Source organism: Pelobates fuscus, chromosome 8, assembly GCF_036172605.1.
Source record: "Pelobates fuscus isolate aPelFus1 chromosome 8, aPelFus1.pri, whole genome shotgun sequence".
NCBI classification, from domain to species: domain Eukaryota; kingdom Metazoa; phylum Chordata; class Amphibia; order Anura; family Pelobatidae; genus Pelobates; species Pelobates fuscus.
The window spans coordinates 150,691,985-150,709,128 of NC_086324.1; the positions used below are offsets into that span (position 1 = coordinate 150,691,985).

Here is a 17,144-nt window from a genome sequence, read left to right on the forward strand (position 1 = left end):
AATACAGTTATATTCCTACCTGCTCATGATTTTCAAGTTCTCCTCCTTTAACTTGATCTCGCGTTCCTGCACGGCAAGAATTTGTTTGGAGAGGTCATCTGGAGTTCTAGCAAGACAAAGACACAGAACATGCATTATAAAAAAGGATAATATATGAACAGAATCACATCAATTTATGAATGCTTCTGGGGCGCAGTGACCTAATTACCGCCCATCCTGGACGTGTCACTATAAAACAAATTCACACTTTTGCTGGACAAATAGCACAATGGTTGTCCCAATACCACCATGGTTCATCAAGAAGCAAGAGCTTCTGGAAGTTGTAGTTCAGCTAACTACTTTTCAAATGTAAAAATCAGATAACCAAAGCTACAGTTTACAGAAACCCATGCTATGCCCCTAAAGTTTGGCAGCGCATTCATTTGTGGGCTAAAACCAGCATTTCGAAAAGAGAATTTAAAGAGCATAATGATTGGCTGATCACTTCCTGGTCTTGGCAGTGCTAACCTGCAGTCTATGTTAAGTATTAGAGCAACGCAAATTGTAGGTACTTTAATATTCATTCTGAATACAGTTCGATTATCTTCTGCTAAAGAGTTCATTTCACATAGAAGACATTTGGAATAAAATATACATGGTAGCAGAAGTCACATGGGGGTCATATATTATTACTGGCATTTATGAAGCGCCAACATGTTCTGCAGCGCTGTACAATTGGGCTTGGGTGGTTCAGTAGTATATACACAGACCAATACAAAAGTTAAAGAGAGCCTGCCAGTGAGCTGAGACCTAACCACGGAAGGGCTTTGTCAGATAGCCTGTGAGCTTACAACCTAAAGGATCTATACATATGAACTCTATATGAAAAATTAAGAAATTTGGGGTTAATTAAAAAGAGGGTGGTATGGGCTGCAACATACAGTAGGTAGAGGGAGCCAAGAGGAACAAGGCCGGAAGCTCTGGATCAAAGTGCAGAACAATACTAGAAGCTTCAATCCCCCCACCTCTCTTAACCCCCCACTAGACAACTTCATCCTTCCTGTTCCTTCACTTCAATAACCCATGTCAGATCGCCATATCCATGCACTCCTTCCTAAATCCGTTCATCCTCACCACTAGTAAATAGCTACTGGAACACATACAGTCAGCCACCTCATCTTATCTCGTTAAACACAACTCCAGAAAATGCATCTCTTCACAAAAGCATAATTCCATCCACTTGCCTGTCTCTTGTTGCACTTCATCAAAAGTAATTTCGCCTCTGCACATTCCACTTAATTGTAAGGGTTCGCTAGTGCTTTGATGACTGAATGATATTGCATATTTTAGGTGCTACTAAAGATTTCATGAACAATATTCACTGTATTAAATTCAGTAAGTTACAAGTGAAGAAAGAGTTGCAGAGCTCATTTTAAATTTGAGTAATATAAGGCCAAGCAAACATATTGATACATGTGGGCCCCCATCAAAGAATTCGTGAAAATTGCATATATTAATAGCAGCAAACGTTTATGATAGCTGGGGATATTATAAGACACAGTCCGTCCCTGATACTCAAAAGGTGGTAGTAAACCTTCCCAATACTAAATGATGACATGTTACATAGAGAGACTGGAAAATTAGATAATATACTATCATGTGGGCTCATTGGTCCAATCATGTGTGGAGGCTGCTCCAATAAATACAATACGTGTACATTGTAAGGGTAAATGCTCCTTTTGTAATGTCGGCGTTAATGTTATGTACGTTGTATTGTGTATAAACATATATACACGGTGGCTCACCACCGGGGCCGTGAACGAGACTTTATTTCACACCGTTAGCATTGTAAGTGTGTTTCAGATACTGTATGACTTATTAAAAATTTCAATAAACGTACGAAAAAAATATTTAATCAATACATCAATTGCAACAGTCTAATTTTTTTTTTTTTTTACTATTTATTTCATATAATAGAACTTAGTAAAAAAAAAAAGTAGCAAGTTTCATTAAATGTAACAAACATTTAAAAATGAAAAGTGAAAATGATATGACATCGTGAATAATACATCCTGCGGCTTGCTTACCCAATGTTCCATATTTCCTGACAGTGCACCGATAAGCAACTCGGCTTATCAGTTTAAGGGAAATCAACAGCGTGTCTTCAAAATACATCCAAATAAAAATACATGTTAGAAACCGAATTCAAATTGAACTTTAAATTTTTCAGGAATTTCCACCACTAAATAAAACATTTAAAGTGATACTTGTGGTAACTTTTTTTTTTTCCTTTTAAAATTTATATTAAAGATTTAGCAAATGGCATAATAAGCCAGTTCAGACGAGGCAAAGCCAGGACAACCATTAAAAACAATGAGGAGAAATAAACTTTGTTTTTTATTTCGCCTCTTCGCTCTGTGCTGACTGCCAGGTGCAAAGGATAGAGTTTTTTTGAATACTTTATTTTTGAGAAAAGCATTTGACGTTTTGCATAGCATACAGTAAACAGTGCCAATATTGCGTAATGTTGATCATAATACACCGTGTTTAGTCATAGTTTGTTTTTTGTCTTATGAATAGGTCGGCATTCCGGTATATGCTCGCTCTTTTCTTTATATAAAGTTTATACAACGTGTCATTCAACTTTGGAACTGTTGCCAAGTCCCAATAACCAGAGAAAGATGAATGGAGATATAGGATAGGATAAGAGAGCGGTATAAGTATTGGAGTAAGTTCATCAGGGTAGAGGGTGTTGGTGTCTGTCGGCTTATGTTATACTGTCTCTTTCCCCAGGGGGACCCGTCAGGGGGTTAGCTGGTCAGGGGGTGGTGACTGTGCTGGTCCTGTCCTGTCCGTGCTTGCGTCTTAGGCCAGGTCACTGGTGGTCCATGGTTCCCACATTTTCTCGAATCTTGACGTGGATCCACGGACCTTAGCCGTCAGGCTGTCCGTGAGGTATACGTCTTTTATGTTTGATGTAACGGTGCTCTGTGGGGCGTTTCTGCCCTTAACCACGTTTGAGCTAGTGCTCTCCTTGCCGGCAGGGTCACCTTGTGTATGAGTTTTTGCTCTCGTTTTGTCCGGTTATCTAGGGGAGAGTTTATAACAATGACAGAGCTAAAATGGAGGCACCCAGCGGCAGAATAAAGAGGTCTGGGTTTCTACATTTAATTTTATTCTTCACACCACACAAACATATTTGATAAATACAGGTATAAGTACCGTATTTATCGGCGTATAACACGCACTTTTTTCCCCTGAAAATAGGGGGAAAATCGTGGGTGCGTGTTATACGCCGATATCCCATAATTACTTACCTGTCCTGAAGCGTGGGCCGGCTTCACAGCTTGCACCGCGGTACAGGAACTTTAATTTCATGTTCCGGTTTCCGGCGGGACTGAAAGGAAGTGTGCACAATAGTGTGCACACTTCCTTTCAGTCCCGCCGGAAACCGGAACATGAAATTAAAGTTCCTGTACCGCGGTGCAAGCTGTGAAGCCGGCCCACGCTTCAGGACAGGTAAGTAATTATGGGAGGGGAAGTACACTATGGGAGGGGAGGGGGGGGGGAAGTACACTATGGGAGGGGAGGGGGGGGGGGAAGTACACTATGGGGGGGGAAGTACACTATGGGAGGGGAGGGGGGGGAAGTACACTATGGGAGGGGAGGGGGGGGGAAGTACACTATGGGAGGGGAGGGGGGGGGAAGTACACTATGGGAGGGGAGGGGGGGAAGTACACTATGGGTGGGGAGGGGAGGGGGGGAAGTACACTATGGGTGGGGAGGGGAGGGGGGGGAAGTACACTATGGGAGGGGGGGAGAATACTATGGGAGGGGAGGGGAGAATGGGAGGGGGAGAATACTATGGGAGGGGAGGGGGAAAATACTATGGGAGGGGGGAGAATACTATGGGAGGGGAGGGGGGGAGAATACTATGGGAGGGGAGGGGGGGAGAATACTATGGGAGGGGAGGGGGAGAATACTATGGGAGGGGAGGGGGAGAATACTATGGGAGGGGAGGGGGGGAGAATACTATGGGATGGGAGGGGGGGGAGAATACTATGGGAGGGGAGGGGGGGAGAATACTATGGGAGGGGAGGGGGGGAGAATACTATGGGAGGGGAGGGGGAGAATACTATGGGAGAGGAGGGGGGGAGAATACTATGGCAGGGGAGGGGGAGAATACTATGGGAGGGGAGGGGGGGGAATACTATGGAAAGGGGGGGACACTATGGGATGAGGGGGGAACACTATGGGATGAGGGGGGAATACTATGGGACGAGGGGGGGGGAATACTATGGGAGGGGGGGAAATTTCCTGGAATTTCTTTCTAAAAATGAGGTGCGTGTTATACGCCGGTGCGTGTTATACGCCGATAAATACGGTAAACATTCTATCAAAATTCCTGGTAAGTGACAGATCCCCTTTAAGAATCCATTTTGAGATTAAATTGGGTTAAAGTACTTCAAGGGATTCAAAGCACCAAATCAAGAAATCTGACAAACCTTATCGTACGAATGTAATAAAGAATATATTCTACTTTAACTGCTCAGCTAAAATATAGACAGCATTGAATTAATAAAAACAAACATTATGATCGTTTAAAACAAATCTGATTAATTTTTTTTTACCTCTAATAAGAACTCATCCTAAAATCTCTCACGATGGAGAACTATCCAACATCCCCACAAGACATGTAGAGCTAATTATTTTCTTTAATGTCCCATAAAGTAAAAATCTACTTCAGCGCACAGCAGTTGTGAATTTACTATTTCCGTCATCGAGTATTATGATGGTGTTCATCGGGTACAGCAGAAAAAAAAATGTGTTTCTGTTTGAATTGAGAGTTGTTTGCTTATAGCGTTACTGACAATTACTGTGAGAGATGGTAGTGACACTCCAGCAAATGGCTGAGGAGGGTGATCTACAACACAGTATAGTTATGACACACCAGAACACATCAACAAAGAGGAGATATTTAAGTCTGCGCGTTAAGGTGACACATCAGGTTGAGACAAAATCTTTTGTAATGATGTTGTTATGTATCAAAAATATCTCTTGATCACAACTTACGATGCAACTGAAGAATTGGGTTTTAATATTATTCTTTCCGATATTACCTTGTCGTTTTACCCTGCCTGACAAATATGCTGTACCTTGTATTTATTGCTGTAATCTCCAATAAAAACGAAACATATCGGGGGGGGAGGGGGGGGGGGAATACACATACTGAAGTACCCACATTTCTACATCTCAAACTGCATTTTGTACCAGACCAGGAAGTCACTGAGCTAATCATGAAGCCCCCCCTTGACATTCAGTACTACAGCTGAACTGATCCCACAAGTGGTGCTTTATAGGCTTATAACTGGCTTTCTAGAAGAATTTGTTCGGTTAACGTTCTATTATACAAAGTCAATAGCTAAAATATAACTCCCAGGAACCTGATGATATTGCGTACAGTTGTATCATTGCAGTAAAAATAAAAACACTGCAGATCACGAGGGAGGAGAGAGTAAAAAAAAAAAAAAAAAAATGTGCTCGTGGAGAAAAACAATAAAAGAAACATAATAATAAAGAGTAATAAAAACCCACCAAATATAATTAAACCTGCACATTATACCCAAGACGTGAGTGCTTGAAGTATCTCTTTAGGTATTTTTATGGTATGAGAACATAAATGTATTTCTAAAAATGTGCCGTGCGTATGTGATTGGGCGTCAAAGATGGGACCAGCATAGCAAACAATACAGGACGAATCTCAAATAAATAAATAAAAAATATATATTTTGTTTGCTCAGATATTTGCTCTAAAATAATTTTAGGACAAAAAACAGGACTACTCTCTGCTTCAGCAGACTTTAATCATCTTGTTTGTGTGTTACGATAATGCTATAATTTTTAATACAAAAGCAGCATAATGTCATCCTTGCAAGCGCTTATAGAGGCCATTTCTACTTTTGTTTTCATGTGCAGTTTATATCAAAGTAAAGGTTATTAGCTGCAAAAAAAAAAAAAAGATTGTATTATTGTAACTGTTAGAAAATAGCTTTAAAATGTCACATAAGAGTGAATCTATATGCAATGCGCGTGCATGCCAACGTTTGGAAATCTAGGTGGTGGGGTGGTCGTAACGGATTTAAATACATGTGATGACATGAGAGATAACCGCAGTAAGGGTTATGGTACCAGGAGTGTCCTGGCACCATCCCAGAGTAATTTCTCAAATCATTTTAGAACAATTGAACAACAGCAAGGAGAATCCGGCTCTTATTGGCTAAGCAACTTCAACCAATGAGCATGTTCCTGTATCAGACCTGCTTAGTTCAGGGAAAACACCTGGGAGGAGACGGACCTGGTGACCCAGGTAAGTTGTAAAACCATTCCAAAAACAGGCATTAGTGGTTATGGTGACTGGAGTGTTCCTTTAATGCGAACGTAAAAAAAAAAAAAAAAAAGTTAAAACCTTTGTGAAAGTGACATTTAAGAATTATTATTTCTTTTTTTAAATCCATTTAACCTTGGTCAAGGGAACAGTTTCCTTACACTTTCTTCAACATCTAATCCTACTCATTTTTCTACAGATGTCCATGTGTTTTTTAAGAAGCAGGATCTCTTGATTACACGCTTGGAGCTATTGCGAATACAGATGCAGCAAACAGTCTGTGATACGGACTCATTTCTCCCTTCTGACCATTAGAGACAATACCTGTTGCTATAGATTTTCCGGATGCACTGCGCTAGCTGATGATTTTGTAAAGTTGTCCCCAGTGTGTGTTTTTCTTCCTTAATGATTTCTTCAAAGTGCAATTCAATAATATGTTTTCACCTCTGCTTTATGGTTTTCCCAACACACCAATTTAGTAAACTGCTCTTTTCATTTCTAAAAAAACGCACTAAAAGGCCCACTTTTACACTCAGGTAGGTGGAAAACAATACATTTCCTAAACTTTAGGCACCAAGCACAAACCTACATATTAGAGACGGCAAAAAAGACTGCTTATCCTGATAACTCAAAATAAATCGTTTATAATTACCTACGTTTTCAAGGTACAATATTTTTCAATAATTTGATGTGTTAAATAAAATAATTGTAGAAAGAGCAATATTTACAATATTTACTTTTTTTTTTATTTTATTTGTTCTATTGCCCAAAGCCATTATAGGACACTAGAACATTCCTTGAATTTATAACTTTTTTCTTTAAAAATAAGAAAAATTGTGAGAGCTGCCACCTTAACTCCTGCAACATGTCAATACATGGTAATTAAAGCAGCATTACGAGGTCCTTTTTCTCCACCGTAATGAGATATTCCATGTAATGCCAAATTAAATACATTTACATCAAAAATCCTAACTATAAAAAAAATGGGATGTTATCATTTGATTTTAAGGTCCCTGAGGCAGTTCCAAGTCTCGAACGAAACGCGTAGGACCATCTATTGCTGCTGTTATAGCATTATTTAGGTGTTTATTCACCTTTTTAATTTACAATAAAGCTGCTGATTTTTTTTACTTTCATCAATTGGAGTCCTGGTCCTTCGCGGCATATACAAATTGAAAAGCGGGATTTACAGCCCCCCCCCCCCCTCCCCAGCAACATCGGGGGAGGCACCCTTGAGCGCATGACATATCTTCATCTAGTGAGTGCATTCATTTACAGCGCACACTTCTAATTTAAAATTGTATTACACTATATTTTGTTTTTTTGTTGTTGTTTTTTTTTTAGATTTAACAGCCATATCCCATATGTTTTTTCTGGTTTGTACATTAGTCCATGCATGCATTTATGTTCTGATGTCATTGGGAAACACGTTGTTTTAGAGTAAGTTTTCACACTAGCGTTTAATAACAAAACACGGAATTTCTGTTAACTGAAACAAATGTGAAAAACTTATTTCAAGGGGGCGGGGCCTGAGCTTCATGGCGGCTGGACGCGTTTCAAGGGAGCTCCGCAGCCAAACGGAGAAGCTAAAGAAAGGCGTTCCAGCAAGCCAAAACGACTGACGATGCAGCGCACCTTAAGCAGGAGCCAGCCGGGGCACCCTGACCCTCTTGCCTCCCTCCCGGATCAATCTCTGGTCGAGGGTTTCGTCGGGGCCTGGAACGTTGCCCGGGCGGGCGGGACGGCCGCTCTCCCGCTCGGCATGCGACACAGCTCCGGCAGGGGGCAATTGCAGACCCGCTACCCCCCCTTGGTCCGGTGGGGGTTATCCCGGTCCCCGCTGGCCAGTCACAAGATGCACAGAGTGGCAGGGCCCCTGGGTCTGCACCTACTCGAAACGCAACTCTCCCTGCCAAGATTGCGGCTGCACTCCCACCTCATGGCGATGAACCCAAAACAGGAGCCTATCCTGATATCGTCCAACAATCTTTGAAGAGGCTAGATGCCCTGTTCGACCGTTTCTGGGCCTCTCTGGAGCGGAGAACAGCTGCACGACCACCTCAGCCCCAGAAGGGGAACGGAACAACGAAAAGACGGGAGGAGTGTAGGCCTAAGCAGAGACCGGTCGCACAAAAGCTCTAACAACTCCCAAGACGGGCTCCACGGGGCAGAGAGTCAAAACCCCGCAAAGACGCACTCACCAATCAAACGGAAACCGCAGGAAACATTATGGCAGCACCAACACTCCGGGTCGCTCTCCTCCCCGAAAAGTCACAGGCACCATTAGCCAGGGTCGTCCCACGATGACAGCAACGGCAATGGATTGGAGAGAAACTCCAGACTGCACCCTACCTGCGGCGGCACTGCGATGCCTCATCCCCTGTACAAAGGGACCCCAGCGGACACCTCAGCAACAACCCACACGGCTCCAGGAGACAAAAAGACACGGCACCGGGACTATCATGGCGAGAGACTCACCCCCTGAGCCTCCTAGCTGACAGCCAACAATAGACGCTATGATACCTGCTCTCAGGCACCAGAGAGCCCTGTTAAATCCTGTATGCATTTACTAACCTGTTTATCTACCCAGCGGTACACTCAAGCATTTCAACATAAACTCTGTAAAGCGTGATACTCTTATACTCACTAACCAGCTATTACCTTGCATTTCTTTTACGTACTATATTTGGCTGATGCGCATCAACCCTGGTTTGTTGGTACAATGTTCTCGTTTCAGTTAAATATCCATGCAACGCTGATGGCACCGAATGGTCAGGGCACTCTGTCCTAGTATAAATAATGAAATCTAGCCTGCATACGTCTCCTGCCTATCTAAGATAAAACTGTCTTTACTCGGTATAGATTTCCTGCAGCACCATACCACACTGAATAGACTAATGCTACAGAGAGCCTCAGGTCTTACCCTAAGTTGCAGCACTGACCTCAGGCTTATATCTCAGACCCTAGCGGTATTAACTCCCCAGATGCCATTGCAGAACGTGCCAACTGTTAATTTACTCTAGCCTCAATGTACTGTTTAATTTATATTATTTACTGTAACGTGCTAGATTGTTTAAGCTCAATAATACTATAAAAATGTGCATTGCCTTGCATGCCACTGTTCTTACTACAATGTCAAAGTTTACGCTGTTGTGGCGTCATTAAATCGATATGTAAACACCTGCACAACAAAATAAAGAATAAAAAAAAATGGATTTCAAAGTAGCCAAAGTGGAACTGTAACCAAGATGGTGAATTTTTCCAAATCAGCACTTCTCTCCTCAATTTTACTATTAGTAATTGCTAGTCTACAGAACAAACAACATGCTGTAGAAGATGTATTACTAGTCTACAGAACAAACAAATTTACTAAAGTGGGTATTTTTAAGGCACATTTTTAGTTTGCTTAATGCCAATGTGGGGGATGATGAAATGCAACTTATATTTCTCCTGTACAAGCCTTTTTACTTTTCTTTATTCGGTCTAAGTGTGAATTCCCCCTGCTCTGATCATAGGTGAAGGATCTGCAAGCCTTTGCAGGAGAGCAATTTCTCATTGTCTCAAAAGCCTATGAATGAACCGAAACAGGCTTATTAAATGAATGCATTTTGTATCGGTTATGGGAAAGTGGATAACGAAAAAGTCGTGCCACACTATTTGCGTCCAAATTCTTTTCATACTCCGTTTTGCTAACAATCTATTAATTCCTGCCTGTTTCCTAAAGGAACGGAGATATACGTGCAAAAACTGAGAATGCAGAAGGAAAGCTTCATTGTATACTACCACCATATGAAAAACCATCAATTATCCAAATTGATTCTGTAGCAAAGCAAAGAAAGGGGTACGTGAGATGGTACAGACCTAATTTAGAGCTTAATTCTTGAATGAATAAAAAGCAATGCACACTGGGAGAAGGTGGGAAGAACGGCAAAAGGTGTGCACAGTCTAGGAATATAAATGCATTGTAGATGGTGATTTGTCTTTCTGTTCTAAGCTCCCACAAGGAGGATGTGCAAAAAGGTTTCATTAATAAAAAAAAAAATATTTCAACGTTCCGTTGAATGGCGATGCAAAAAAAAAAAATGCAAATCTGCTCTTGATTAGGTTTAAAAATTCCATTTCACGGGATAATCAGACTTCAAAAAACCCAATTTTCATTTTAATCAGATTTTAATAAGGATATTAAGTTCATTCCGTTCGGAATGAGAGGAAACTGAGAATTTAACACAAAATGTATTCAAGTTTAGCCCTGGGAGATAATTAAATAAAATTAATTTGGTAAAGGGTTGTTCTTTAAATGGAATTGCTCCAGTCGGAGCGGCACATTGCTCAAAGAAACAAAAGCAAGCTTCCTGTTCCAAAGACTGATACAAGGGCTTATTCTCTGGTGGGCAGGGATTTGAAGTGGTAGAGGATTCGCCAAACACAGGAGCACAGAGTCAGAGAGTAGGACATGCAGCTTATGAATGGATTGGAGGCACAGACAGGAGCACAGTGCCAGGATACAATGGGTTTAATAACAAAACAGCAGCGAATCTGGCAGATGTGGACCGATGTTAACTCTCTTGCTACCAGAAACCTATTTTGTAGCTTCGGTGTGTCCATCCTGTGCCTTTCAGATGTTTCTGGAGTACAATTCCGAGCTGGGAAATATGTTGGCATCATATAATTAGTGAACTGAAACAGGTAAATCATACAGACTATAATGAACTGGTTTACTGTTCTGGCACCGTCTGACAGAGACTCCTCTGCAACTGGGACAGTAAAACCTATTTTTGCATCTCTAAAGGTGACCTGCTCACTTTGTATGTTGCAACTGGGACGAGACTTTGTACGAAGGTTGTAGAAAGGAAACTGATCAAACTTGCCAGGAGATGCTTTGTCTTTTGCCAAGTTTTTGTCTTGTGATATATCTTTTATTTACTACAGGAAACATGTTCCTAAAAGTTCTCCTATTTCCTAAAAATGGTTGTCATTATAGTTAATTTTATACAAATATATCTGTGAAATCGATTTCAAATCGCCCATCCAGCTTCAGAACGCAAATTTGTCATTGTCAAGTTGCACAACACAAACTTGCAAGCCGCAACCTTCAACCGCCATCCAATTAAATGTGAATATATCATTGCAAGACATAGGAAAACGTATACCCATGGCTACAATTACGCACTTAAAGCACTTACACGCATGCGGTTGATTGTAAAAGCCCCTGTGCTTAGCCATAAACAAACAAAACGAACAAAATAAGCAGAAATAAACCCACGCTTTGAACAGATCTGCATCCCCTTGGGAAATAAAGTATATAGTGTAAGAAACAGGCATTAAACGCCCTGTAGGGGACAAATCTGAAAACCAAACATTCAGCCATACAAAAGCTAATATGAGGACAAGACTGGAATTTATAGCAAACGCCAATATCCCCAAAGGAAAGACACAGGCAACTGTTGCATTGAAGACTGCGCAAGTATAAAGATGCTTAAATATTCTTCCTTAATGAATGGAAGGTACTCAACTAGCCAAATTGGCTGCAATACGAAAGTCTAACCTATCAGCATGTCTAGCTGTTTCTGCTCCAGTGCACACAAAGTCTGTACTTTCGATGTAATTGGCATTTCAAAGAAGAAGAAAAAAAATAAAAAATACGAGAAATAAAAACAGAAAACATAAAAAAAAAATCTACATATAATTCTTTTCTCCACTAAAACCCAATAGCAGACAAAGAGAAATGTATAAAGAGAGAGGGCTAAATGTAAGGAATACCTAAACTGTAAAACGCAACAATATGTCTTTGAAAGCTGCTAACATTCGTTATTAGTTTTTCAGAATGTTGTGTTTGTTTTGAGGTTTGTTGTTTTTTTTATTAATCTTAACAATCTTGTCAAGCACTTGGTGTCCTTATTTGAAAAGGCGGATAGCTCATTAAAGCACAGTTCACAGAGGAGGCAATTATTCTGAAACTTAACCCCTTATATCTGGGTTCAACGGCCGTGCAGAGGCTTGGATTTAACACAATCCCTACTTAAATACAGGGGGATCAGCCGGAATAAATGAAACGGATTATGAAAAACTCACCTGTGCTTAAGCAGGGATTTCCAGAAATCCAGACAAGAGGGCAGCTGCCAAAAAGCATATAATTAAAAGAAAAAGAAAAATGAAACATAAAAAAAAAAAAAAAAATTATTAAAGATTGTGAACCGCTCACACAAGTTAATGCAAGCAGCAGGCAACCTCAATTAATTTACGCAAGTGCATTTGCTTATTTTATTTACTTGCTTATTTTTTTTATTTGCATTTAATATAATGCCACCTGCGGATTTGGATTTTTCATTCTTCGGCGATTCTTAGCGTAGTTAACATCTTTCCAATTTAAAATGAGTTAGTCATTTTTAAACCACGGTTTTCTTTTTGTCCTCCAGTTTCTCTCCCCGTTGCAGCACCCCAAGACTCCGTATGGAGTCAACAGCATTTATTCCATTCCTTTTGCAACCTAGTAAAAGCTTGTTTAGGTAGGTTCCTCATTGCCAAAATTTGTAATAGTTTATATAAATTTGCTGTTAGATCCTCAGCTTGTTAAAATCGTAAAGTCTTGCAGAAGTACGGTATTCTATGTAAATGCCATTAATAACAGCAACCACCCAAGGTTCTTAACCTCTGGGTCCGGTCCCTAAATTGTGTCCCTGTTTCATTGCAGGGGATTCTCAATAGGTAGCACATTATATTTGTCGGGGCTCAGGAAACTTTCTTAAAAGGAAAATGGTTATTTTGCACGATTTTTTAATACTATATTTATTTACTTATCTTGAAAAAAACATGTATTAGTGAAGTGCGAAATATAAAACCAAACCTAAATCTACACCGCTTGTTTTTATTTTATTTTTTGTCAATTATGTTTTTATTGAGGCATAAAATATAACCTAGTCAAGCACTGGTGACATGCATGCAGAGACAAAGTAATTGTGTGATAACCTACAGTGTCTTGAGATTAAGCTATGGTCACACAGAGAACAGTATAACATATCACACGTGGGATTAAGAGACCTAATTTTAAATTAAATTTGAACAAGAAAAGAAAAAAGAAAACATAACTGAGTATCAAGGCTTATAAGCATAATGTAGATAGCTATATAGGACGATTACGTAGATGAATAAAGACCAATCGCCCCAGCTAATACCCCACTGTTAGAGTTCATACCCACTAGCGGTCTGTTACATAGTCAGACTGAACTAAGCATTACAACAGTGAAAATAGATAAACAATAGTGGTATAAACGGCGGTAGGCAATAATGAACACAATATGCCCCATGATAGGCATGTAGGCGGTTAAATTGGCTCGGTAGTTGTGTACCACTGCGAGAAATATATATGCTTTTTTCAGGAATTGGGTTACTAGACGACACTACAGCGATGGGTCTAGGATTCCCCCCTTTGGGCCAGGACTCGACAGCAGCCCAGAAAGTAAAATCCCCCTAAGGGGATTATGAGGTCTCTAGAACACACACAAACACATCCATTTGTACGTTATAATGCAATAAATATCAAGAAGATTTTTTGCTACAAAGTGTCGTGATTGCTGACATTTTTGTTAGGTGTGATTTGGTACCTGGTTGAGCACCTGGCCAAGACACATTATTATTAATCCTGTTGAGTGCAAGGAATATTTTATGTATATATCTATACATACATACATACACATACACAAACACACACACACACACAAACGAAAAAGAATCTGTGCTGATTAGCTGTCTAGAAATTGAACGTATAGAATAAGATAGTGAGGCAAACATGCATCCTCGTAGGATTCTTTAAAGAAGTTGCAGATGAAGGTACACAAAGAGCCGCCTGGGGTAATAAGAGGAAGGTAACTTGGACAGAACGGGGCCAAGCAGAGAATTGTTGCTATGATAGATTTTCTTTTATCTGAAAGGAACGATGACAGCTGATGTGACTCTAGTGATTCACTACATGTTAAGCCAAACACAAGACCGCAGTTATCTACCAATTGTCATAACGGAATTTGCTGAACTAGACTTTGGTAAAAGATTATTACTAGAATGCATTTGTATGGCGGTCATTTAAATGGCACACACCATTTTATACTTTAGCCGTTGGCTTTTAAATGATAAAGTACACCTGTTAGAACAATCACTTGGCATAAAATTACATCTATGCACCAAGCTACCTAAATAGACAGAAAATATATGGATGAAAATTAAATACTTAATTATGACCTATCCAATTAAAGATTTCTAGGGTTATTCAATAAATCATGCGCTCTCAGGAATTCAAAGACAATCTCAGATTTTAAGCCAGAGTAGTCTTGAAACCCTCATTATTAAGTACTTCAATATCGTGATTCATCATCTATTTTCTAGCACACTCTCCCATATGTTTATCGGTTCCTTTTATTCATTAGGCTCCTTTATGTCACACCATGGCTCTGCAAGCAGGTCTAGACACTGCTAGCAAACTGCTTTGATACCAGCTATTGATAAAATGTTAGCAGAGCACAATGCCTAGAATACCAGAGGCTGGATGGAGCGGTTCAGGTTCCAACTGCATTTCCTGCATTAGCAGATAGCAGGCCCCACACAATGTTGCAGTGCCCATGCCCTGATGCTGCTGGACATTCTATGGAATGCCTATTCATTGTGTAGAGAGTTTGACACACGACACATGCACAGATACATTTATAGGATGGTGGGTTCTTTATTTTCATAGCGAATGTGGAAATAATATCAGGAAGTGTTAAAGGATCACTATAGGGTCAGGAACACAAACGTGTATTCCTGACCCTATAGTGTTAACACCCCCCATCTAGCCCCTTGGGCCCCTCATGCCTCCATAAATATAGCAAAATCTTACTGTATTCAAGCCTGAAGCTGTAACTCTGCATGCTGTTTGTCTCAGAAAAACAAGCAGTCTGCTGACATCATCAGAAGTGGTAGCCTGATCCAATCACAGTGCTTCTCCATAGCTCTGGTGACTATAGTGTCCCTTTAATTTACTGAAAGGGTAGTGGATGCATGGAATAGCCTTCCAGATAAAGTGGTAGAGGTTAACACAGTGAAGGAGTTTAAGCATGCGTAGGATAGGGATAAGGCTATCTTAGCTATAAGATAAGGCCAGGGACTAATGAAAGTATTTCGAAAATTGAGCAGACTAGATGGCCCAACGGTTCTTATCTGCCGTCACATTCTATGTTTCTATATCTTCATTGAAGTGAGGGCTTTTAGCAAAATGCTCTCTCGGTTAATTTAAAGGAGTCTTTTAGTGAACACTCCTTTGTACTATATGGACATGTTTCTGATGCAGACAGTTCACTTTATTAGACAAAAGGATCTTTTAAAAAAAAAAAAAGTCAAAAATTCTAATTCTTGACCAAAGCAGAAAGTTCCAAAGTGGCAAATGCGCTAACAAATAAATAAAATCACATCTACGTTGAATTAATAGTAATTCACTATTTAGCGAATAACGGTAATGGTAATTACCATTCTGTTTTTGCATTATATAGCCTTCAGGTTGGGAGGCCATTCAGGTTAAATAGTCACAACATTAAAAAAATAACTTGAAAATGGGACAACACAATTTAATTAATTTTTTTTTTTTTTTTTTTTTTTTTTAAAAGAGCACAAGAGACTATATAAAGAAGACAAAAGCATATTAAGTCTGGGCTCCGAGTATCATACAATATTCTGTCCCCATTTAACCTTTTCAACATTGTGCTACATCAGCAGGCACATTTTTCATCTATTTAGCCTCAAGTTGTAGGGCAGTCACTTATCCTCATCTGGCTGTAACAAACAGGGATTTGAGAAGACATGGGAAAATCTTTCAGATGTGGCCGTCGTGTCTGCGTGCCAAACACCTGCTTCCTTAAAATGAAAACTCATCAGACAGAAGGAACAAGAGACAAACACTACAGGGTAACTACAAAAAGATACTACACACACACACATCCTTCGGGACAGCAACCTACGTTAGTCGTATTTTTTTCTGGCTAACCAATTTGTGAATCTGCTATACTAATTTGTCCATAATAGACCTAATTTGCCTTTAATGGGACTCATTAGTACAAGACTATCATGCACTAAGCAGCTATATGAAGTACCATAAAGGAAACATAGGGACACTAATCACAAAAACAAAAACTAAAATATCTTAATGTCGTGGTTTTTGTGCATAGATGCTGTCCCTTTTATTAGAAGATGTAAAACATTGCCACTTCTTCCTTAAATCCGTAGATTTCCAAAGAACTGCAAGTGTGGCATCATCAAGTACAGCGTGAGGATGCCGAACGTGGCTAATGCCTCTCATAGAGAAGCATGGGAAGCATTGGCTTGGGGGATTTAAGCGATTACATCGCATCGGATTTAGGGTCATCAGGATTGAAGACTTCACGAGAGGATTCAATGTAGCGACACATTAACTTCGACATTAGTCCATACAAGAGTCATTTTGTCAGCTTAATCGGGTCCCACTGGGCATACCATCTATTACTTCTGGTCTTCTCAACCAGGAGAAGATGGGTGTCTCTAAAATAAAGTACACTCAAATTGTGCTCCCTGGCTGCAGAGGTTTTATAAAAAAAAAAAAGTATCATTTGTATCTGTTTAATGCATAAACCTTATTGGTAGAAAATCGAAGACTCTTTTACATCTAGTTTTTTAAGAAGGTAGGGAGGAGACAGAAGAAATGAAATAAAACATTACTCTTCTAGGTCAGAAGGCTTTTAAAATGCAATCCCAAAAGCTCAAAGGTTAAAAAAATTTAAGAAAT

The 17,144-nt window shown here is 40.0% G+C and overlaps 1 protein-coding gene across 1 annotated transcript in view; it reads right to left on the reverse strand.

The window, feature by feature from the left end:
- MAD1L1 (mitotic arrest deficient 1 like 1) overlaps window positions 1–17,144 on the reverse strand; it is a 784,552-nt gene that overhangs the window by 741,587 nt on the left and 25,821 nt on the right. The window contains exon 10 of the mRNA XM_063430429.1: window positions 20–106. Within this exon, the coding sequence (XP_063286499.1) occupies window positions 20–106 (87 nt within the window). The remainder of the gene's footprint in view (window positions 1–19; window positions 107–17,144) is intronic.